Source organism: Lutjanus erythropterus, chromosome 19 (genome assembly GCF_056507025.1).
Source record: "Lutjanus erythropterus isolate fLutEry1 chromosome 19, fLutEry1.hap2, whole genome shotgun sequence".
Lineage (NCBI taxonomy): Eukaryota > Metazoa > Chordata > Actinopteri > Lutjaniformes > Lutjanidae > Lutjanus > Lutjanus erythropterus.
Genome location: NC_139335.1, coordinates 28,161,282 through 28,186,690, shown reverse-complemented (window position 1 = coordinate 28,186,690; position 25,409 = coordinate 28,161,282). Strand labels below are relative to the sequence as shown.

The window sequence follows — 25,409 nt, the reverse complement described above, 5'->3', positions numbered from 1 at the left end:
GCTGCACATCAGCAGTTGGGGACTGAAAGCTGCAAGATCAGATTGAAGTCAAACTATACTTTATGAAAAATTTCAGAGATGGTGCATGTGTGTGTGTGTTTATGGGGCTGCTAATACAAAAAAAGTTATATTGGTCTTAGACAGCTGTGGCCAGTTGAACTGAATATAGACCTTCATCTGAACAGGATTATGAAAAACCACTCCAGTCTCCATCTGCAAAAGTTCTTCTTCTCTATACTCTATACTCTAGTTTATAAAAGTTCTCTGTCAGTCCGTCATTTTTATTTTCTTCTTCTCTTCCATACACAGCTCTGACTCTGATCCAAACAGCTGATCTGCAGTGAGCTACACAGGCAGGCGCTCTATACATACTGTAAAACTACAGAGCTACTACAGTTGAGAAAAGGTAGCGCCAAAGTAAAAGGCTGTCTGATGGCAACAACAACAAAAGTGATGAAAATATTCTTAATATAGTATACACTTAAACCAATAATTATTTTTTTTAGGCCTTTTATAGGTGACTACAATAAGTTTTTCCATTGACCTGTAATGGGACTTTTCTTTGTCTCTCCAGCATCTATTGTAAGCAATACAATGACAGTTGATAAGTCTCTCATAAAATGCCGCTTAAAATAATCTGAACTATTCCTTTAATACTGCCACGCACACTGACACACCATGCATTACTCTAAAAAGTTCACAGGTAACAGTAAGTTTACTGTAATATCCACTGGTACAGCAGCAATGGCCCAATACTTGTAAAAAGTTTACTGTGAATTCATTTGACGTATGATGATACTATACCTCGATGACAGGAATTGTAATGCATATGGAAAGAGGTGCATTTAGTGTTTTGCTAAGCAGCAGTGGGAGCATCACGCCTGCCTGGGCAAAAAAAATCTGCAACTGACATTTGAAGCTGTTTGCCAAGTATCGGGTAAAGCTTCAGAGGGACTGTGGGGGTTAGCGTGCAAACATATCAAGGCGGTTGAAAGATCAGTGCTTAGCAAACATCTTAGGGCCTAAAAGGTGAACTAGCCAAAATGACAAAAAGTCAACTGAATTTGTGTAAAATTTCCAGGTTGGCACAGACTTTACAGTTCAGATTATGTGCATATAATCAGTGATGAATTGATAATTGAAGTAGCAATATGTAACTGTTGCATATATAAAAGTACGTAATAGCAGTCTAAATAGTGACTTGGAGCCATAGATGTTATATTAATTGGTTGAGATCCTACTTAATATACGATCTATGGTAGAAACAAGCTGTTTCCCCCCGCCCTCTCCTCCTCAGACTCGAGGAAGCTCAGGCAGGCTGCAGGAACACTGCAGCAGCCCAAGATGCATATAACATAGTAAAATGACAATAAAAAGCAACAGCAAGTCCTACACTCAAATGTAAAGCTTAGCTTGTTATCCTGAATAATTCGGCCAACATAAAACGAGCAAACAAATACTGTTATTCCAACTGATCGCCAACTATTTTGGTAATCGACTGATCAGTTTTTAAGAAAAAGAAAGTCAAAATTATCTGATTCCAGCTTCTTAAATCTGAGTATTTTCTGGTTTCTTTATTCCTTTATGACAATAAGCTGAATATCTTTGAGTTGTGGGCAAAACAGAACATTGGAGGTAGTCATCTTTGGCTCTAGGAAACATTGATCAACATTTTCCATCATTTTCTGATGTTTTATAGACCAAATCGATTAATCAAATCAATTAATCAAGAAAATAATCAACAGATTAATTGACAATTAAAATAATCATTGCAGCCCTGATATAATCTAATACTTTATATTGAGAAACTGTACAGAAATAGCATTGCTTGCTCACACAACTACAGTACAATCATTAGTACTGCTTTTTTGGATGTGTCCTAAATTGAGTCTGGAGCTGCCTCATCAAATAATACTCTCAAAAGTTCTGCAACATGCTGACCAATTCTTCAACCCTGCTGCGCTGTTCATTTTATGTGGATGCATCTTGTAGACAGCACTAAACACAGTGGTGTCCTACGGAGAGATTAATGCTACACAAACAAACACACATCAACACACATTACAGAGCCACACAAGGCTCAGACAGACAGAAACACAGGGGGAGATGTGTACGGCGCGGCCAGGGGGCTGACAAGTCTGCGGCTCCTTGACGGGCTGTGATTGGTTAATAATTGATTGTGGGAGTGCATAATTGATGGCCCACTTGTGCCAAGGCCTTTCGCGGAGAATACAGACACTGTGGCGAAGGCAGGAAGGGGGAGAAAATAAAAGAGAGGAAGGACGGGGAAAGACAAAACAGAAAAAAAAAACAGACTGATGAGAACAGAAGGAAGTGGAAACACTTAGCAGCTTAAAAAAGAAGCGTCGGAGAAGACAGGAGGAAAGAGAGAGTGTGGGAGTGCTGGAGATGGACCGCATCCATAAGAGAAGACTAGCCACTAATTAATGACATTGCTTAATTGCTCTATTCTCCAAAGGAACATGGGAATTGCCAAGAAAGAAGGGTAGGGAAGGGGTTGGGAGCACTGAGGCGAAGTCAATTCCGAGAGACAAGCAGGGAAACACGGGAAAAGACAGACATAAAAGACGCCTCGATGCAGTTCCTGCACACACTACACTCAGGACTCATTGGTAGTAATAGAGAGACAGGTTGTAAAATGTTACCTTGAGTGTCATCTCGCCCACAAAGATGGCAGTAAAGATGTAGTTGGAGACGGTGAGGAAGACTCTTTCCTAGACAGACAAACAGGAGGAGCGAGAGAGAGAAATTCAGTCAGGAAGAAGAGATGGGGTAATTAAGGGTAGTAAAACCTTACTTATGGCACCTTTTAGAGAATAGAGTCAAATTTATCCTCGGATAACCCAAAAAGCTGCCACACACTCCAGCCGCGAGATGGAGCTTCTACACACACAGACACATAGACACATTTCAGATGGACTTACCAAGCTGCCCTGGAGTATCTTGGGCCTCTCCAGAGCTACTGTGATGCAGTTGGAGAAGATGAAGGCCAACACCACGTAGTCAAACAGCTTATGGGCTATAATGGATTGGCACATCTGTCTGAACCTGGGGCAGGAGGAGAGGAGTTGCAGTTGAGGAAAGGAAGGTAAAAAGCAAAAAGAGAAGTTTTAAAGGTACAGCAATTAGTTATTAAAGTCGCAGTCTCAAAGATTTGAGTCCTGGTTCATTTGGCGACACCTGTAGTCACTGGTGGTAAGAGAAAATGTGGTTTAATATTACAGGTCACGGAATTCTCAGGGCAGCAGGACGAACTATTGTCATTTTAATAAAGAAGTCAGACAATAATTGGCCCTCTCCATCATTCTGTAAGCAAATGTGATCTCATTTTATGCTGCACACGGCATGAGTCTGCACACAGCAGGGCACAGTGAAAGGAGTTGGTTATCTCGCTACAAAGTCGGAGGTGTGCTTAGGATGAATTATAACAAACCAAATGTGGGACAAAGATGGTGCGTTCAGAAGTCAGAGCTGGGAATGACGTCACACCTGAGCTGACCACATTGCAGTACAACAAGTCCACATATAAACATGTCCACAGACAGTATTGTGTGTGTGACTGATACTGTTTGATTTTGAGGTTGAGGTTGATGAGGTTCCTCTAACTTTTTGAGCTGGATTTCGGGGGGCGTTCCAGTTGAAATTTCCAGTAGCAAACTCCATTTGTGTGGGTCAATGTGGGCCACATGCGGAGAAGTAGTCACATTTCTTTCACTTTCCTTAGCTTGCAACATCTGTACACTTAGCCCTCTGTTTGATTCAGTAGCACACATTAGACAATAGACCTATTTTCCAGTCTTTGTTGTAGCTGCATATCTTTTTCTTTATGTTAGTGTCCAGCTAATGACAGCTAGCCAGCACTTGACCAACGTGTGCGCGGTTTGATTGACATCAGCCTCCCTGCTTTCTTCACAGAAAACTGTCCGTCCAGCTGTGGTTTGATTTTTGAAAACTACAACCAACCAAAATGTGGGTCATGGTCTCAAGTGGGACATGGGACAAGGGAGAAAAAAAATGCTGTCTTGACCCACATAAAGTGGGAAACCTCGTCACCGTAGGTGTGCTGAATGACGCCTGCAGCTCTTCATCAAACGGCTCGCTGTGGCTGCTCCTGACTGTTTCATTACTGCCATATTTCTTGTTTTTTAGATGCATTTTTGATGCATGATAATGGTGACTGCTAAACAGACAAACACACTGCATTTCCTGTGACCACTTCACAATAAAAGTCAACATGTCCTCACCAGTTAAATGCTTTTAATGTGCTTTGAATAAGCATCAGTCTCGTAACTCATCGGCTAATGTGCATATCTGTTTATATAGATTACAGCAACTTCCATGAAGGCTGCCATGTTTTTACAGTAACCCAGAATGGACGAACCAAACACTGGCTCTAGATACAACCCTTTTGCATTTTTATGTAGGCTCTTCTACACACCTGGAAAAGGAGGGTGAGGCAATGTCTTTGCAATCTGCAAGCTAACCACTAGATGCCACTAGATCTTACACATCAGTCCATTACTACAGCATTTTTTTCCCAGTTATGTTGCCATAGATACCCAATTCGTAAAACTGCAAAAAATATAAATATTTTAAAGGCTTTCATCAGCGGCTCAATCACCATTGTGTAATTTGGTGACAGTGACTTACAAAACATGTATGCAAATGAAAATCTTTGAGACTGCCTCTTTAAACCTAGCAGAGGCTGACAAAATGGGTACGTAGAGGTAAGGCCACACTCAAACAAACAATTTATAAACCCCCATCCATCCAATCAGGATGGGAGCCAAGTCCTCTGACAGTGCACGGAAGCTCCCTCACATCTTGGTGGGTAAATAGCCTCATTCAGCCCTTGTTTACATCACTCCTAATTCAAAACAAATTACATTAACAACACTCTCAGAAGCGCGAGACTCCTGAGTACAGTGCTCTGCAGGGAGAACAGAATAGCGAGATAAGAGAGCAACGGAAGAGAGAGAGAGAGATGGGACGTATAAATACTGAATATGCATTTCAAAAGTTAGCATGTGACTCTGTGTACTGCCAAAAAGCAATTAAATGTCTTTGCTGCAGTGTTTATTGGAACGGATGAAAAGAAACAGATTGAATAGGAGAGGCTGTATTTATTCTAAAGTATTTTGGAACAAGCACGGAGACATTTAAATGCCTTTTCTAAAAAAAAGAAACCTCAACTGTGTCTATTCAAACCCGTCCTCTGCAGATTGCAACACAACATCACTACAAGTAAATGCAGAATTTAATGAATTGCCTATGGTATTACATTTACCCCCCAAGGCCTGTTTCTGGCTCACTAACAGGAGGGGAGAGGGTAGAAAATATCCCTTTGTTGTTTGGAAGGTGGCGATCAATACTCTAATGTAGTCCTTCTCTGAGGAAGCTCGGCAACCTGTTCTTCCTATTGATGAGGTGGGAAACAGAATCTGGCCACCCATCCTTGGTATTGTTTTGGCGAGATATGTCCTGTGGCCTGCCGATAATGTTTGTATGAGAGGCTGTTGTGGCAAAACAGTCGTTTTGAGTCAACACACTTATGATTCAGTCACTCTGTCACTAAATGCATTGGATACACAGCCCAGTTTGTGAAACAGTCACGAAATTCTATTTATATTCATGCACATGGACATGTTTTTTCCAGTTTTTTTTGACACCGAGGAACACTTTCATTCTAGGATGAATGTAGTATAGGGAGACAAAATCTGCATAGGCAGGAGGGAGATTGAGGTGCAAGGCTGGACAAAACACGGGACTTTCACACAGAAGATCTGGCTTTGTTTCCAGTGCGAAACCAGTTCCTGAAAGTTAAAATCAGAAGGATCTAAGATAAGATAAGATATTCCTTTATTAGTCCCACGACGGGGAAAGTTAGTGTCACAGCAGCAAAGTGGATAGCAAAAATATAAGAACGCATCAATAAAAATAAATAAATAAATAAACAAAAGCAAGAGGAAATGAAAAAAAAAATATTAACAATTTAAACAAGGGAATATGAAAATAAAAACAGAAACACAGGGAATATAAAAATAGGAACAATATATACAATATAAGGAGACTCAGTGGTTGAACTTACAACACTGCATGGAGGGAATATTGCTCACAGAATGAAGATAATGCTCCTGATTATTGCACATCGGAATAAAAAATTCACCTGAGTGAAATATTGATATACTGAAATATTGAGCTGTTTGCAAACACACCAGAGAGATACCAGGAGCTTATACTACAAATCAGGTTCAACATACCCAGGGTATTTTTAGGTGATCTCGCTGGACTAAACCTAACAAAGGCGATCAAGGACAAGCGTTCACATGAAGCTGGTTATGTACTCTGTAAGTCAACCCAGGGTTTCCCAAACTAGACATGGACGCGTTCACATAAACGAGGAGCTGTTTGCAGCATCTGGCCGATCACAACATGGACAAGTTCACTGGCAGCAGAGTGGCATATTTTACAAACGAGGAGCAAACTATGATATTAGACAAATATGAAGAAGAAGACTGTGATAAATATAATATTCCACAGTTGTAGCTGCCAAATGCAAGAAAGACAGCTGACCAAAAAAAAAACCCCAAAATTGCAGACTGTGTGAATAATAATAGCCCTACCAATACATTTATTCTACAGTATACTGCACTTTTCAGGATACTCAGAGACACTTTACATCAGTTGAAATAATCAAAGAAAACAGCGCATTTAAATATATAAGATCTGTCACATTAAAAGCAGTTAAAGGTGTAAATAAATAATCCTCTCAGGTGAAATAAGGCTGTGCCTCCAAAGCGCTATCAGATGGGTGTTTTCAGCTGGGAAAAAAAAAAAAAAAACTTTGGACACAGGGCTTTAAAATATTACTGCTCCATCATTAGAGCATGAATAGATCTGACTGTAATTACATTTGTGCATTCATCTAATTAATGTGTTGCTTAGATGTACTCTTATGGTGAGTGAGACAGTTTTATCTTTATTCTTTCAGCTACACATGGGGCTTTCAATGATTTGGGAGAGAAATATATTACTTAATAGTACTACTACTACATATTAAGTGATATATTTCTGAGTGTGAACCTCTCTGCTTTATATGGAGATATACAGTACATTTACAGCAGTTTAAAACAGACTTGTAATCAAATAAAAATAAATATAAAAATGTAATTCAAAGTGATCAGTGGGCTTACTTTTATCTTTTTTAATTACAACAAGTATAAGGCTTTAATACTTCTGTTGTAGGATGAAATCGGTATAAAAAAGCACAATGAAACAACACTTTTCCCTCCTCCCTCTTATGATCCGCACACCAAGCTCCACAGATATCTTGATGATGCTCACCCCTGTTAAATAAAGTGATTCGATTGGTCAGCAGGCAGTGCTTTTATCTGAGTTGATCCCTTATTGGGAGCATAAACTGCTCCAGAGCATGTTCAATCTAAGTTACCATGGCAGTTTACCCCGGTGAGAAACAGGAACCCCGAACAGTTTGGGATTTGGTGCCTTGCTCAAGGGCACCTCGGCAGAACTCAGGAGGTGAAGTGGCACCTCTCTAGCTACAGGTGCACTCCATACTTTTGATCCGAGCTGGATTTCAACCAGCTACCTTCCGTCCCTGAGCCAAGTCCTCATGGACTGAGCTGCCGCCGCCCCCATGTTTCACAGCAAGCTTTATTTTTAAAATGTAACTGGACATTATATATTTCTTATTGCTAACTTGACTGAGGAATGACAGCGGAATGACAGTACATTAGTTTGAAACTTGCGCCATGAAAAGAATGGAAAAATTGTGTTAATGTACACGAATCAAGAGGTTCAAATTTGTGACCATACACCACTATGAGACTGTGTTGTGCTACGACAGGTTTAGTTGAAAAGGAAGACAAAAAAAAGAGGCGACTTACTTGTTCTGTGGGGAGAACAGGAAGACAGACCAGTCCTCTCTGGTCTCACACCAGTCTGGTCTGTACACTTCTAACATCTTCTGGATGCGGAAGCACAAGCTCTGCAACGAAGAACAGAGTGGGAAATAATACACTTTAATTTACAGTACAGCTCTGTTGTAATGTGTCCCTAATTGCCATTTTACAAAGTCTAATAAGAGTCTAACAGTACCAAATAATACACTTTAGTGTGCAGTACAATTTCATTGTAATGTGTCCCTTATTACCCTCTAATAAAGTCTAATAAGAGTCTAATAAAGGGCCTAATACTGTCTAATAAACAACGTATTATTTCTAGTTCTTGTCTAATTTGATACAAACCACAGCTTTTTACATCTTGTTAGTGTACTGTAAAATAAAGTGCCTCCGAACACTTTACAAAAGGATTCAAAATTAGATACACTTGTACTTTACTGTGGATCACGATGCATTTGTTGCATTTTAATAACATGTTGTGATTTTGTGCAGCTGCTTCCTTGGCCAGGTCTCTCTTGTAAAAGAGATTTCCTGTCTCAGTGGGGCTTTCTGATTAAATAAAGGTAAAATAAAAAAAATAAAATAAAAAAGATGGCATGCTCATACACAAGCAGAGACCATACGCCATGCCCAAAATAATCAAAAAGACACAGAACTGTAAAGCCGCCTGTTTAGACTCCCTTTCTAAATTATTTACGAAAGTGAAACACTTCTATAGCAACAGCTCGGAGCATCTTCCAACATTACCATCTGTATAGCTCTCTCCCCCGCTGTCTAAATAGTCCTTTCTAATTAACCTTGTTTCTCTCGTACACAGACTTGTTTACAATGAAAACAATGGGACTCCCATGAGGCCCAGGTGATAGGGAGTGCAGGCTTTCTACAAAGTACTTGAAAATCCTACACAAGAGAGCAGGAGATTATTGCATGTGCAAATGTTGTACTTTAACAGAGGAGCTAATGGTTCGCTTATTTGAGAATCACAAGGCTAGATTGTGTTTCTTTGTTCTTTTTAGATGCTGCTACATGCCACATTAGGGATGCTTATCTGTGGAATTGGACTGATCATCATAGGAAAGTCGTATGATTGCATAAGCTTACTTCACTTACTCGCCAGGCTTTTCCTAATGCTATTACCATTTAATTCCCTCCCTCCTTCCCACACACGCTTTGCTTACGTAGTCAATGTCATCATCCAGGTCCTCCCGGTCCTTGCTGCGAGTGTTAACCTGGGGGAATACGTCAGCCATCAGCTGGCTCTGGGGGTTCGTCCCTCCTGCCTGCTCAGTCGGGTGTCTGGGAGGGAGCTGGAGGAGCTGAGACAGAGGAGTCTTCCCGTTACAGTCTTGATGCACCCCTCCTAAACCACCCAGGCTATCAAGCCCACCGCCACCACCTCCACCAATCACCATCCCACCAGAGAAGCTCTTCTTCCTCTGGTGAGTGTGGAGCGTCACAGGGGGCAGCGGGTGGTGAGGTGGCGGTTGAGGATGCTGGGGTCCCGGCACCTGCAACATGTGGGGCAGCTCTAGTGACAGAGCCCGGCGGTCCCTCCTGGGCGCAAAGTGGCCAGGGAGCACGGGGTGGGGACGGGGAAGAGACCGTGGAACGACAGCAGGCGGTGAGAGGAGAGACTCCTCCTCGTCTGGGTGGACGTGGTGGAGGTGGTGGCGCGGGGATGAAGAGGCGCGGGGGCCCCGGATGCGAAGGCTGCCCCCGACCACTCCGCCAAGACCCCCCAGGCCGTAGCCGTAGAAAGGCCTCGCAGAGGTGGGGGTTAAGACCGGACTGGCTGTGGGAGATGAGGAGGAGCAGGGGCGGCATCCTCCCAGGCTGTTCCAGCTGGAGCGGCGGGCCCACAAGGCCTGAGGATGGGGAGGAAGTGGGCGGCCCCAGTTGTGATAACCTCGACCGGGATACTGAAAAAGAGAGACAGAGAGGTTTCTTCCATCTCCTGTAAATCTGAACCAAAGTTTGGATTACTGACAAAAATAAACACAACTCATCCTCACATATGTTGTAATAACAAAAACAAAACTGTGCTGCAAATACCTCTGCAAAACTTGGTACCCCCAGGGTTCTCCAAGTTAAGACCTTTTTAATACCACTTATAATGAAATTTAATGCCAGCTTTACAGCCATACTGGCAAAAGTATGAAGGATATAACTGAAGTCAGTATAGATTTTAAGTACTTGAATTTAACAACGCAATAACTTTATGAGGTCTTCTGAGACCAATGATGACTCCCACAAGAGCTTCAACTATATAACTGTAAGTTACTGAGTTATGAAAAGGGGCGTGTCTAAAGCAGGGCATTCATCACTAATGAAGAGGGAGTCTGCTGTCACGTAACGATGTCTCCCACGAGAGTCTGTGAGAAACAGTTTGGTCATGGTACTAGAATCAATTCAGAATCAGTGTACAGGCCATGCCCACTGCCACTGCCCCTTTTTAGCCAGCTGGTACAAACAGTTAATCAGCTGTCCTTTGACCTATAGTCATCCTTTCGACTAAATCTTGTGTGAGTCTGTGAATCCATTTTTGCGATAGGTCACTCCCACGCCCCCTTTTAGCCAGATGGCATGAGCACAAACACAATTGACCGCCATGACAAATATCAGCATCCTAGGACAAAAACTGTGGCCACCAATAGATGGCGAATTTTTGTGGTCCAACTGATGGAACGACCTACAGAATGGCTGGTGACGAAGAAAAGAGTCACATTAAGAGCCTCCACCCTTCTCCATGGCGTCACATAGTCCTTTTTGGTCGCAAAAGCTCTTATTTGAACTTTGGGCCTCATGGTCATTGTCTATCCCACCTCTATTTTGGATTCTGCTGCCACTAAGAGTTAAAATGACCCTTGCTCGAGGCGATGAGTTAACATGTGCTTGTTAGTGGCAGGGTACAAGATGCTTTGTTTCATTTCCTGAAAACTGACTGACTCACGTCAACTATTAAATTCACTATTATTTTAACTGGGATTTGTGTCACATCCTGCTGGAACAGAATCCGGGACCTCAAAGTTTGGGACCGGCACCTAATTTGATTGGATCTCTTTCTCCTTCATCACCACCAAATTCTTAAAGTTTGTGTAATATTTAATTGGGGCGTCATTAGCTCTTGGTGCGCCTCCAAATGCTACACCAAAGGTTAAATCAGGGGGTGCTTGTCTATGAGAAGCGCTGTCCGTAGCACTGAAAGAGCGGAGGATATTCATGGACAGATGGAACCCGCTCTGTTTTCATGGTTGGAAACATCAGCCCTAATTCAGAAGGGAAACAAGCAAAATAAAGGGGCATTCAATAAGAGGGAAGAGAGAGAGAGAGAGAGAGAGAGAGAGAGAGAGAGAGAGAGAGAGAGAGAGAGAGAGAGAGAGAGACACTCAACAGCTGTTTCTACATATTTCCCCCTGCTGATTTTGAGTGATTGTCGTGGATGTTCTGATTAATAAATGATGCCTTCTTTGTAATGACACTTGTTTTGTTTTGCTTAGTTTGAACAGCTGACACCTGAGCGAAGTTGCCCAATGTATTCCAAACACTGTTAAATTTTTATGAATTTTGTGACTTTTTCCTCTCCCCTTGATCGGTCGCTACCTCCTGATAGATGATGTACAAATTAGGCACTGGGTTTATTAGGAACATACGGCAGAAGAAAATATGATATCAAAAGTTCAATCTCAATTCCAAAAAATGGAAATAAATACATTTTCAACAAAAACTTTTCAGCCTATATTCAGTTGAGTACAAAGACGGTGTTTTTAAGCATTTTGAGTCTTTTTTTGCTGTGATCCCAACTTTTCTGAAACATGTAGAAAGCATGAGATTCAGAATGAGTGTATATTTACAAAAAACAATAAAGTTTATCAGTTTGAACATAGCTTGTCTTTGTATTGTAATGCAATGGATTGCATCCTAGAATTGTGGTTGTATGTGTTCATTAGTGTGTAATCACTTGAAAATAAGAATCACTGGGCCTCATGCAAGAACCACTCATACAAACAGGTTTGTTCTTCAGTGGTGCGTACAAGTGATTTAAGAAAACTTGTGGCATTCACCCAGAGTCATGTGCAGTCAGTTTGTTGTTATCCAGACCGAAGATTTTTGTTAATGACTGTATATTTCATTAGTGTGGAGACATTTAGAATTTGAAAAGTAAATTACACTTCATAATTAATATTATCATTCATTCAGTGATCTATTATTACCTGCTGTCAGGCTGTCAAGTCTCTGTCCAGGTGAACGTCCTCATTTATTCTGTCCTCTTTCTCCATGATGAAAACTTCCCCTTAACCCTCTCCTCTGACTGAGTTGTTTTTTCCTTTAAGTCATTTTCATATTGAGACATTTCTTCTTTATTTCAGATACATTCCAACCCTCAGGTAACACAGCATCAACAGCCCTAGCTTTTCCCGTTTCTTTGCATTAGCAGGTCTTTTAATTACACTGCTGACGCTGTTAAAATGACAGATTTCCTTTATGGATCTCTCAAAGCAGAATTCTCATAAAGTTCTTCTTTTTTCTCTTTGATGTCATTCTCATGAATGAACACTTCCTGACATATGGGGCAGGAAGCACAGCCATATATGGTATTATTGGGGCGTTAATTATGCTAGTTTACAAGTCTCATGCACGTGCACTCAAATATGCACAGGTGCATCACTTGCACAGTTTTCCGAAGTTAGGAGCGTTTGTTGAATCTGACGTGGTCTGTTCATACGAGGCCTTCGTACGGAAAAAAGTAAGAGAAATCGAAAATAAGAATACAAAAATGGCCCATTGTGTTTTTGTTACCTTAGAATGAACACTTTATATCTACAGAGGGTGCAGGTTTTTCTAAAGTTTCATGGCAACTGTAGCTGCTACACGCTTGGAAGGGGAGGGTGAGACATGCTTGCAATCAGTAAGCTCACTGCTAGATGCCACTAAATTCTGCACACTGTTCCTTAAGACCCCACGTGTACCATACTTAAACTTTAGTGAACTATGGGCCATAGTTACAATGTAGTTAAATTAAATTAAATTAGCTAATCAGGCTAAGACCTTTGACTAAGCTAGTTAAACTGTAACGTTGTATAACTGTAGCTAATAAGGCAAACCCTCATTTGAAGAATTGACCTTATTACTTTCACACTGTCTCATGCATGAAAACAGCCATAACAAAGAGCAGTTATGTTTTTTTTTCTCTTTACAGTCCTTTCCACTTACCACAGCCCTCTGCTCCAGGTTTGCTCTGCCAAGAGAAATTACGCTATTCTTCCTGGAGCCGAGAGCAAAGGTCAGCCTCTCTCCTGGAAACAGGCCAGGGGGCAGAGGGGACAGGTCCAGGTGCCCATTAGGAGTTAGCGTACAGATCTTCGGGTCTGTAGGAAAGACGGAGTGGAGAGAAGAAGGAAGGAAAGGAAGAGGTGGTGATGCAGGGAGGGAGGATGAGAGACAAGATGGAGAAAACAGTCAAAGAAAGAAAGACAATCCGTTCCTTCCTTCCGTTCCTTCCTCTTTGTTGCTTCAGTGAAAACAGAATTTATACTCTCGCTTTACAATATAAACGCCCTAAAATGAAGCAATGACCGACTCAGAGAGGCAGAGGACGGTTTAATTCACACTAAATCACCTCACAAGAGCTGGAGACAAGCTTGTAATGGTGAAAGAAAGGAATATCTGCCAGTGGTTTGTCCATTTCCCAACCCGTCTTTCGGTGGAATAGGTCTCAAGGAACCATTAACATTCCAAATGTTCCTTGTTTCACGTAAGCTGACATTTAAAAGGCAGATTTGGTCTCAGGAGAACTGTGATCAGACATCATCAGAGGCCTCTCTAATGCGAGGCTAAATGCTACTCTGTACTTCACGTCACTTTGGCTGGTTCGTGGTGAGTTCATTTTTGTTGTGCCTACAGGGAGAAGAGGGGAGAGGAGAGGATGGAGAAGTGGCATCAGGCATCCATTATTTAAAGTTTGTGCAGCTTACATTTCAGACTGGGAGAAGATGCTTAGTGCTGTTTGTTGTGGAAATCGGACGACATGCAACGTTTTTGATGCCCAAGGCACAACAAGACAGCTGATACTTTTCTGACAGGGGTTGATTACACTGTGATGTTAGAGCACATATACTGTATGATGGTGCACCTTTTGCCAATCAGACTGAAGCAGACAATGGTGTGGGATAATAACTGTACAAGCAGTTTTGCATGCCAGCAGTTCTGACAAAAAAGCCAAACTGGTTGTTTGGAAATGTTTGAAGAAGTGAACTGAAATTTCCTTAAAGGAGCAATGTGTAGCATCTGCGCATGCTAAAATTAGTCCTACAATCTATGGTGGCAAGATGTTTTCCCCTGCCCCTTACTCCCCAGACGTGGGGAAGCTCGGGCAGGTTGTAGGAATGCTGCAGGAGTGCAAGACGTGCACAACATCGTAGACTGACAAAAACAGCTCCGATGTAAGTTGATCAGCTGTTTACAACTGTCGATTGTCTCTCAATGTAAGGCTAAGCCCATTATCCTGAAAACAAGAGCCCACTGCTCTGAAAATACACACTCTGGACGATGAGTTAAGTGACCGTCTGTCTCACTCCCTGCCAAACTCCTTTATACTCTTGCTCATTTTAACCGTTATAAACATCTACTCCTTCTACAAGCATGCAGCAGACAGTAGCTCCTTCAAACTTTGCTATTTTTCTCCTTTAATCTGTAATTTTTTCAGCTTCCTCGCCGAAACTCACGGCACCTATGACAGAGACACACTTGTAGGCATTGATAAATGAAGATGTGGGGTTTAGATTGAAGAGCAGCGGACGTTGAGACGATCAAAAAATGCAGTTGGCATCTTTCGAACATGCTGGCAGATCAGCTGGATGCAGCGCTGCGGGTAACCAACCCAGGAGGAGTGGAGGAATGGGGATGAGAGGCGTGCTACAGCTGGAACTAATATCCAGCCAGGAGAATAAAATGGATGTTTGTTTTATATTTTCACCCTATTCAATTCTGAATCAAATTACATATCTGTCCTGTATTTTGTATGTATAATGAAGGAACTACAATTCCTATTTCACTGTGCAACCATGTGTTGTATAATGATAATAAATGTCTTTGAATCCTTGAATATAATGTCCTAGTTAAAGAGTCTCTGGTGCAGTGAATAGTGTCAATAACACTGTGAGGAAGTCCCATTGTATTCAGGTTGAACCACTCACAGGCAAAACCCACAGAGCCAGCTGGCTCTGGCTGGGGATAGAATATTTCCACCGGCACCTGAGACAGCAGGCATAGCGGTGGAGGCCACGATGGGCCACACAGAAGTTGAAAAATCTCCCCTTAGTATGGCAGCAGCACAATATTACAATTTCAAAATCATACATAATATGGAGATGTTGTCTTTTGAGGATCTTAGAAGGATATAGGACTTGAATGCAAATGCGTTTTGACAATATGCACAGTTAAAATCAACTTTCTCAAAACTCCCCAAAGAATATTTGTGTAATAATTATGAAACAGATCATGTCTGCAGCACTGAATAGATGTACTGTGTCAGGTTTGTACAGGATGCTGATCCACTCCTCCCTGAGTCCCAGAACCCAGACTGAGTCCCAGCGGGAACAAGAGTTGGGGGTTTCACTTACTTCTGAAGACAATTAAAGATCCTCCACAGAGCTTACATCACACCCTCCAGAATAAAAAAAAAATTATATATATATACCCAAGCTCCTCAGATCTCTGCTGGCATGGTTGTGGACAACTGGGAACTTTGTCTTTGTGTATCATGGCACTGCCCTGCAGTCAAGTCCTTTTGCACAGAAGTGTTTCATTCGATCTTGGTAATAATGAATATAAATCTTAGGCTCGCTTGTCAGGATGTATGGTGAGCAGGTGAAGTCAAAAGAGGACAGGAAAATAGCAGGCCTAGCCTTTGGGTTGCTAAAAGAATGAGTTAAAAGAGAGCTTTCTGAACTGGGACCAAATTTGGAAATGCATTTCAGCATGGTGCAGGTTAGACTGAGACACTGAGCAGTCCTTTGTGAAGAGTTTCTGACTTTCTGGTTGTCCATATACATGTCATGTACCCCTTAAGATAATGAATTCAGTTAATGAATTATAAGGCACAGTGCTGTACACCCCCTTTTCTGTTATGTGTTGTTGTATAATGTGTCATTGTATTGTTTTTTTGTATGTCTATATTAGATATAGATATATTAGAAGTTCACCTAGCCAGTGCTTCCCGAGCCAACACAGGGCTACTGGGATCACAAATAGACCTCCTTCTCTCACTCTGGTTAAAATCCGAGAAATAAGGGCTTCTGAAGGAAAGGCACAAAGGCACATATCTCTGATAACATCATTTTTACAGAAGTGTGGTTAGTTTCAGTTTTGTTTGAGAGGGAAAAATCAATAGTTTTCGTGCAGTAATCTACATTTAGGTGACATGGTCATATAATTTCAGAGGTGAGAAGACAATCAGTGTTTACTAAACAAAAAAAAAGCCCCCAGAGGCACTTCATACCTGAGAGATGCAGAGAGTCTTTCTGCTTATCATTCTCCTCAAAATTACAGGAAGACCTGTCATCGTCTGAGTAGGAGCGGTTTGCGTCACCCTGTATCGAGAAAAAGTGAGAAAAAGAATGTGTGATAGAGAAAGCGAGATGCAGGGGAAAATGGAGAAGGAAGAGGAGACATGAGAAAAGATGAAGTAAGAAAGAGTAAGATGCAGAAAAGTGGGAGAAAGATTGAAAGATTTAAAAATAAAGATCAATCACAAGCTAATTTAACCAAGAACCACCAACCATTTGTCCTCTCCTTTTCAACAGACTGTCTACTGTGAGGAGCAATTTTCTCCACAGCCCACCTGAGATACTTTCCCTCCTCGATTCTACCTCTAAAACACAAATGTGTGAAGTTTAGTTCTAACTCTGACAGAGGTCAAAGTAGTGAGGTTCAATATAAAGTTTTAAACTCCAGCAAATTCCTCATTTATTACTGTTGTCGAGGAAATTGAGCAAGTTTTCTTTCTAAATAAGAACAAAGATACTATTTTCTCAGTCATATCCATGTTTTTCTGTTTTATGACTTACAGTATATTGAATTTTTTTTTCAGTTTGGCAATAATAATAATAATAATATAAGATGTGATAAGAAAACTAAACTAAAAAAAAAAATAAATAAATGGCAAAATTTTAAAAAATAAGTAAAATGACTACATTAATATGTAAATAGTAAAACAATTATAATATAAAAGAATACGCACCAAAGGCACTTGGGTAATACACAATGTTAATCAAATTCAATTCAATTAAATTAGATTTAATTTAATTTAACTGGGGTGTCACAACCAATCGAATTGAGCTCTCAACTTCATTAATTGAAATTTATGGCAGGATCTCCAAATACTACAAAACCATTAACATTCTCGTCCATGTATTTCTATTTTTTTTTTTTTTTTTTTGTTTGTTTGTTTGTTTGTTTGTTTTTTGCGCAACAACATTATAACACATTTTAACCCACAATAAATACGACTGATTGGACCTCAGGCAGCAACATTCTCTAAAATATCTCTTATGTAAGACTTCAGCAGCAGTGAAATCCATATCCTGTGATGCTGTAAATACTGTGTCCGCAGAGGGACCCACAGTAACTAAAGTGAGTGAGTGAGTTAAATAAATCCAAAATTTAATTTGTTTGATCAAATGCATGGTGGTAAATTAAATATATTTATAAGGTATTAAGGTTTTTGCTATTTTTTAACAACTGATCAGAGCTTAATGAAAAATTTTATGGTTCTTTTTACACTTTTACTTTGAATCTTTTACTTATTATTTATTAATGTGTTTCATTATATTTTGATTACTTTGATCTGGTAACTTTTTATTTTATTATGTCAGTGTGTGGGCTCCATAAATGTCTTCAAATTTGTTGTTTTGTCCATCCAAAAGTCTAAAACCCCGTAAATATTGAATTTAAGATTTTATAAAATAGACAAAAGCTGCAAGTTTGTGAAGAAGGAAATAGATGTGGGAAGACTCGTATAAATAATAATGATAAATATTTAGATGATGTTGAAACTTACCTCAGCTTGGAAACCTTCAACCAAGATGGCAACCAGCAAATTGAAGAGCACGTAGTTTCCGAATGTCATAAGAGCCACGAAGTAGAGAGCAGCACAGGGGGAGGTGGACGCCATGCCATTGTACAAAACCATGTTCCAGTCCTCCTGAGTCAGAATCTACAGAAAATATACACAACACACACGAGTAACACACGAATGTGTATACAAGTACAAAAAATAAGTACATGCGCAACAGCACATTTTACTTAGGTTGTGAAATCAAAGCGTGTGTGCTGAAAGTATTCATACCTGGAAGACGGTGACGATGGCCCATAGCAAGGAGTCAAAGTTCTTCCTGTCAGGGACTGTGTCTCCTGCCTCTGTCTTCAGGCTGAACTTACAACCAAAGATGTGCATCCCCAGGATACTGCAACACAAGAGGCAGCGGTACATTTAAAGAATTAAATGTGTGAGAATTTAAAGGAAAGAATCATCACTTTTCATGTGGATGTCCAGTCAGTGTTGACGGTAAATGTGGTTACCAGATCTAACTAACAAAAGCCAGCATCTGTGATGGTATGTTGAAAAGTACATGCAGGTTTTGGAGCAACATATGCTGCCATCTAGACATCTTTTTCAGAGACGTCAGAGACAAGTTCTGTATGTGGTAAGAAAAACTTCAACAATTAGTGTCCTCAGTTCCCAAATGCTAACTGAGTCTGAAAAAAAGAGGTGATGTATCACAGTGGTAAACACGCTCGCAACTTTCTTGAAATGTGTTGCGTGTTTGAACATCAAATATCTTGTCTTATGTAGGTTGAAAAGTACTTGCAAACCACTGGATTCTGTTTGTATTTACATTTTTACACAACGTCACAGTTTTTGCAGCTGGGGTTGTAATAGTTATAAGCTAGGATGGTAACATTTGTCAACATGAGAGTGGGCCTCAAATGCTTGCACGCAATGAATCCTGGTACATGTAAGCTCTGCCGGCATGGTTCCACGATCAGAAGAACTCAGCTTTCTTGGTCATCATAGCATGCACTGAGGAAATTATGATGACAGATGACTATATTTAGCATCAACACCGACTGGATTTGCCCTTTTGACCGTTTGCTTGTCATGGGTTCTGTGTTTATGACACCTGCAGACAATATAAAAAATAAGGGTTAGGGTTAGGTACATGTACTCATAGTCAAAATACATACAGTAACAGAAGTGTCATATCAAAAAGACGATCAAAAGGACAAAGAAGCTTCCATCTGTTTGCTGTCGTCACAGGACTGTGCTTCTCACACAATGCTGTTCATATTATCATTCATCACTGCTTCCTTTAGAGCAATTTATGCAGAGGTTTTAAAAGTTTATGCCTTAGCTGAGTGGTACTGTACATTAACAGCTCACTAAAAGCTACGGTGGCTGGATGTATAGGCCAAATGCCACTCGCTCAGGCTAGCATTAGCTGGCTAAAAGCTCCGATGCCATCTGTCTTGGCACACTCACGCTTGATTGCTGTGCTGCAGGGGTAAAGAACTGGTTGACAGGTACAGAACACATGAAGTCACAAACACATGTGCATGCATAAAGAGACAAGCGAGGCTCGGCTAATAGCATTACGCTGCTGTGGAACTCATATCTATCATGTAAAAATGATTGCACTTGCAACAATCGTGATAAATTATTTAAATAGCTAATTCAGTTATCACCCACAGAGGTGGAATTGGAGGGAAAACAGACTAATGTGTGTATGATGGGGGAGGTTAACAAGAGGAGAGATTAGGCTGAATGTTTACTGGAAATTACAGTTTTACACAATATTCATTTTGGAATAATGTAAAAGCTTTAATTGTTACACGTAATTTAGAGAATAATTTTGAAAGTCACAAGTCCATTACTTCATTTTACAGCTGACTTGGTGGAATGATTAAGTTTTTATTGAGCTCAGAGGGAAAGCATTGCTAATTGTCTGTACTCTGTATCAACCCAGATTACATTTGAAAAATATGATACATCATTTTTGATTATGTTCTACTGTATATCAAAGTAAGTTACTTCTCTCATGTTGCCAGTTTTATTAATGGTGACTTGATAACATTATACTGTTTTTGTTACTGAGGATCTCTGGATAATTGTTTTTGCCCTATTCTTTACTTTGAAAATGGAAGATAAACATTTAGAGTAAGAAAAAAATGCATTTTATTTCTATTGAAAATATTTTGAGATGTTTAAAGGAAAAAATATATATAGTTGTGGAACTTTGTGGAATTTTTGTGGCTGGATCTGTTTTTATTTATTTATGTATTTATGTATTTATTTATTTATTCATTCATTTGGAATATTCAGTGTTTGATTTTGGAGTAATCCAATTAGATTACATTTTTTATATAACAGATGGATTATGGTTCTAATTACAAAAAATACCATGAAGCTGTATTCAATAACTGATGTGTGGTGTACATGTCAACTTTAAATTGATCCAGTTCATTAATAAGCAGTTGGAATGTGAGATCAGTCTCTGTCTGTCAGCTATAAAAGATATGGTTCGTTGGCCTAAGGCCTATCGGCCTAATTTACTGGAAATGTAAGAGCTGAATGTCAAATATGCAGCTGACAGACAGACAAACAAGTATAAGTACTCATATCTTTGATTGCAGAAGTGATGCTAGAGAAGGAGGCAGGTTAAAGAAGAAAGCCTTGACACAACTGAGGCATTCTGGGCAAAAAATGGGATGGAGCTCCAATAATTGGAAGCTAATCCTATTATTTTGTACAAATTGTGTTCAGGCCTTTGGCTATGGCTGTCTGCACTACTATATTTTGTCTTCTGCTGATTTTTTTTTTTTAATCACAGCTTTTGTTTTTGTACTCAAAGGTTTGGGCTTGCAGCAAAACAACTATCAGGCACAGTCCTGCATACATATACACACATACAGTATCTGTACACACACAGGGAAATATAGTATGCACAGAGAGCACTGGGAGGATTATTTTAAAAATGTATTCTGATACAGTTTCTAATTACCTGTTAAAAAATGCAACCTGATCCAAGTATCATGATATTAAAGTAATGTAACCTGATTACTTTCTGCTACTTTTGGATTACCTTAATACAGCATTATAATTGTTCTGGATGTTGTCCTTTTTATGTGCGTTGTAGGTTTATTAATTGTTGTCCAGGTAGACTCTATCGTTTTTCCAACCTGCATGACGCAGCATACGACAGCCAGTCAGAGTCTAGAGCTCTAAAGGCAGCTGAAAATGGTCACTTTTGGCACCAAATTTGAGTTATGAGTAACTGCAAACTTTAATAAACATTAATTTGGAGTGAATTAACAGTTTCAGTCAAGAGTGGAGGCTGTATTGTGTGTAGTTCTGGTTGTGGCGGTGTTTTTGCTGCGGTTGGTTTGAAAAACAGCCAGAGGTGGAGCTCATACAACAGGTTGTGAGATGTAGTTTGCCCGGGGTTTTGTGGCTGCTCTCAGAGGAGCTGCCGCTTGGTGGACCCCATGGTCGCCATCTTGGCACTAATGGGACCAAAATTATTCCTGGCTGCGCCTATTGTTTTTCCATGCTCGGTGTGCGTGTGGAGCAGTAACCTCCCTGCAAACACCTGGCCTATCAGCTGTGTCTCGCCCAAAGACACTGTGCCAGTGAAGAGCTGGTCTGGTGGAGGAGTGCTCTGAGAAGCAGCAGGCCAGGTGAGAGGGACTGACACAACCCAAGAGGTTGATGTGTTTACTGGGGAGACTACACTTTGTTTGGCTGTCATATATTGCCAATGCTTTCATCATGCAGAATTGGGCAGTATCATCTTTCATCAGTTTAGTTTCATCTAAACTGGGTTGGAAAAACAATAGACGCATCCAGATGTTCTTACCTGTAAATGTTTCTTTAAATTAAATGTTAACAGTGATAGCTGATGACAGTATTTTCACAGCTGAAGGGAGAACTGTCATTATCCTGTAACGCGCTTTCTCTTTTCAGATTTAAAGACAAATAATGGTGAAATTTCCACCAGTGAAGCATTGGTTTTCATTAGAGGTCATAAAAATGAATGGACTGTAAGTTTAGCTGGTTTCACTGAGACCAGAGTGGTGTTGTGAGACTCGTGCAGTGTTGTAATGTGTGCCAACTGCACATGGCACTATATCCTTTTAAATGTACTTTTAAAATATAATCATACTCCCTTTACCTGTAATCCATTACTCCAAAAGCCTGCCCATGCTCACAATGTAACCTCTTTCTTGCCTTCTCTGCATCTTGCAAAACTTTTCTCTGAGCCATATCCCACAGAAATACACAACCCCCTGTGCTATTCTGTTACCTGAAGATGAAGATGAAGAGCATGAGCAGCATACAGAAAGTGGCCACGTTGTCCATAGTCTTCATCAGCACCACCAGCTGCCGCCTCAGCGCCGGCATGAACCTCACCAGCTTAATGACCCTCAGCAGCCTGAAGGTCCTCAGCACTGACAGACCGCCGTCTGCCTGGCCGATGATCTCACACACACTGGGGGATGAGTTGTGTTTAACAGAGAGAGACAGAGATAGAGTGAGTGAGCTGGAAAAAGTGGAGAAATCAAAATTATATTAAGTAAAAATTAATTTGATTAAAATGCATATATTTTTAATAGGGGAATATGAGGAAAGGAAAGGATGAGGAATACATCGAAGTCAGCAGAATGCAGGGAAACACCAGATAAGAAAAGATCAGATAAGAGTGTAAGTCGGTCCTTTACACTAAATAAAAACACCACTGCACATTTTTCAAGATAGAGGAACTCGGTCTATGACCATACATAATCCATAGGGTGATAAGGAATACGGCAGCATATTTTATCCCCATGCAGCTAGACAGCTCTTATATTAAACATCTGTCCTGTAAAATAAATGCAAAGCTCCATGGGGAATACACCAAAAAAAAAAAAAAGAAAGAAAAAAAAGGACAATCTGATTGGAGCAGTAGATCTGCCTGTTTTCTGAAGGCGAAAATATGTCTTGAAATCCAATTAGCTGCTCTCATTATTTTCCAGTGGAGAGTTTTGAAGCTCTGAATTCTCAGGTTTTGGGACAGATTTTCTAACTGTTATATCTTATTTATATATATATTTATATCTTTCATGATACTCAGTTTGAAGAAGAAGTAACAGGGGAACTTAAAGAAGCAACGTGTGAAATATGGCCGCCTGTCAAAGGTAAGTCCAAACACATAGGGGGCAGTGTATCATTAGAGTAACCACTAACTGCTGCTCTCTAAGCCGTGCAGCAGGAGGCCCTACTATGACTCCAGTCTGGCCGGACCAGCAGCTCGGAGCACTGGTGGAGTATTTATTCTAACACTGCGGGTGTTAAAGAGAGGCTCTGACCAGGACTCTGACTCAGTGGAGTCAGAATATTTTCAACTGGAATGTGGTGGATTAAGGATCTACTGGTGATTGTTTAGCAGTGGAAAGGCAAACCAGGACTTCTTGGTGAGTTAAAACTTGAAATCAGAAGGTTCATAGATTATTACAGCCAACAAATTTAAGAATATTTTTGTTCTTGATATTTTGTGAGTTTATTTTGTGTATTTATTTGACTACATTAGCTGAAAGACCTTGTGAAAGGTGAGTTTGTGAAAATACCAAACTCACCGCTAGCATTAGGAGTGGGAATCTCTTTGCACTTTACGATTTGATTTGATCAGAGGTCTACGAACATGAAAACGTGATGCACGTTTATGTCCGTTATGTTTCACCATCCAATTTGTTCCGCCATAAGAAACGGCAAAATTATTGCAAGTGATCGTAATTGGGATTTTAATTTCCGATGATCAACTTTTCTGATTAGATTACCTTACCCCATCTCACCTACATCTCCCAGCTGAAATTACGGGGAGACTGGACTGCCACGGGTACTGAGACACAAAGTGCTACAAGACAGGACAGTCAAGGGCTAGCTTGTTAGCATGCTAACTTCAGTAGACAACATTGGAGACAACACAGATGTCCATGTATTGCAACACAGTACATAGAGATCTGTGTCATAGCATCATGACTGTTACTTTTTCACATTTTTGCATTGATGATATTAGTTCATTTTTTGAACATTTTAAATTCTGGCCATATTTGACACATTGCCCCTTTAACAATCAGCAAATCATTTTATAGACTGCAGACCTGATGATGACAATGATGCCATCAAAGATGTTGTAGGGGTTCCTCAGGTACTCAAAGAAGCCAAAAGCAGTCAGCTTTAGGATCATCTCCAGGGTGAACATGCTGGTGAAGACGATGTTGCAGATCTCCAGGACATTGGTCAGCTCGTCGGGCTGGTGTGGAGGCAGATGGGGGGGCGACAGAAACAGAAGCGTATGATGAAAATAGCAAGTAAGCTGTGGAAGTGAGTACAGACAGAGTGGTGGGAAAAAGATAACAGTCTTCAAGTTACAAGCATTTCAAGTTAAAAACAGAGCAGCGATAGACACTGAGAAGCAGGTACAGACAAAGAGATAAAAACATAGTTGATATTAAACCACTGCTTTGCAATCACTGCTGCTGCAACAAAAGATGCGGGAGCGGCTGCGAAGACAACAATTGTGTACGCATCACATTTCTCCGCCTGTGTTGAAAAGGCTGTCACTCAAACTGCCAGTCACTTCAAAAGAGAACTCTCTCTCACCTGGCAAATAAAATGAACACACACACCTTCGTTTACATACACTCTTAGAAATAAGGGTTCCAAAAGGGTGCTTTATGAACGGCTGAGGTTTTACCCAGAACCGTGTGCTTCTGAAGAACGCTTTTTTGGAAGTTTAGGGTTTATCAAGGATTCTTTGTGTAACTAAAGAGTCCCTTGACAACCTTTTTCATCAAAAGAAAGACTTCTTTAGGTTTTTTGTACCACAATACAAATGGGTTCTCAGAAGAACCCCCTGTTTGAGCTCTAGATGAAAATCCTTAGAATATAAATAGGTTCTCGGTTGAATCCCCTGAGTGGGTTATAGATAAAACTCTTGGGATAAAAAAAGGTTCCTGACAGAACCTTCTGTGTGGGTTCTTGATAAAACCAATGGGATATAAAAAGTTTCTCAGTAGAACCCCCTGGGTAGGTTCTAGATAAAACCCTTGCAATATAAAAAAGTTCTCAATAGAATCTCTTGTGTGGGTTCTTGATAAAAGCCCATGAGATATTAAATGGTTCTCAGTAGAATCCCTGTGGTAGTTTCTTGATAAAAACTCACTGAATATAAAAAGGGTCTTGGTAGATCCCCCAGGGCGGGTTCTAGATTAAACCTGCGGAATATAAAAAAGTTCTCAGTATAATCCCCTGGGTGCGTTCTTGATAAAAACCTATGGAATATAAACTGGTTCTTGGTAGAAAACCCTCAGCGGGTTCTTGACGAAACCCTAAGAATATAAAAAAGTTCTTGTTAGATGCCCCTGAGTGGG

General features: G+C 40.4%; 1 protein-coding gene across 1 annotated transcript in view; it reads right to left on the bottom strand.

The window, feature by feature from the left end:
- Window positions 1-25,409, bottom strand: part of LOC146310028 (voltage-dependent T-type calcium channel subunit alpha-1I-like) — a 151,862-nt gene that overhangs the window by 54,687 nt on the left and 71,766 nt on the right. The window contains exons 9-18 of the mRNA XM_084745182.1: window positions 24,138-24,289; window positions 22,304-22,489; window positions 18,289-18,406; window positions 18,001-18,156; window positions 16,441-16,531; window positions 13,155-13,309; window positions 9,122-9,862; window positions 7,929-8,029; window positions 2,946-3,069; window positions 2,667-2,735 (exon numbers count right to left, since the gene is read on the bottom strand). Of these exons, the coding sequence (XP_084601308.1) occupies window positions 2,667-2,735; window positions 2,946-3,069; window positions 7,929-8,029; window positions 9,122-9,862; window positions 13,155-13,309; window positions 16,441-16,531; window positions 18,001-18,156; window positions 18,289-18,406; window positions 22,304-22,489; window positions 24,138-24,289 (1,893 nt within the window). The remainder of the gene's footprint in view (window positions 1-2,666; window positions 2,736-2,945; window positions 3,070-7,928; window positions 8,030-9,121; window positions 9,863-13,154; window positions 13,310-16,440; window positions 16,532-18,000; window positions 18,157-18,288; window positions 18,407-22,303; window positions 22,490-24,137; window positions 24,290-25,409) is intronic.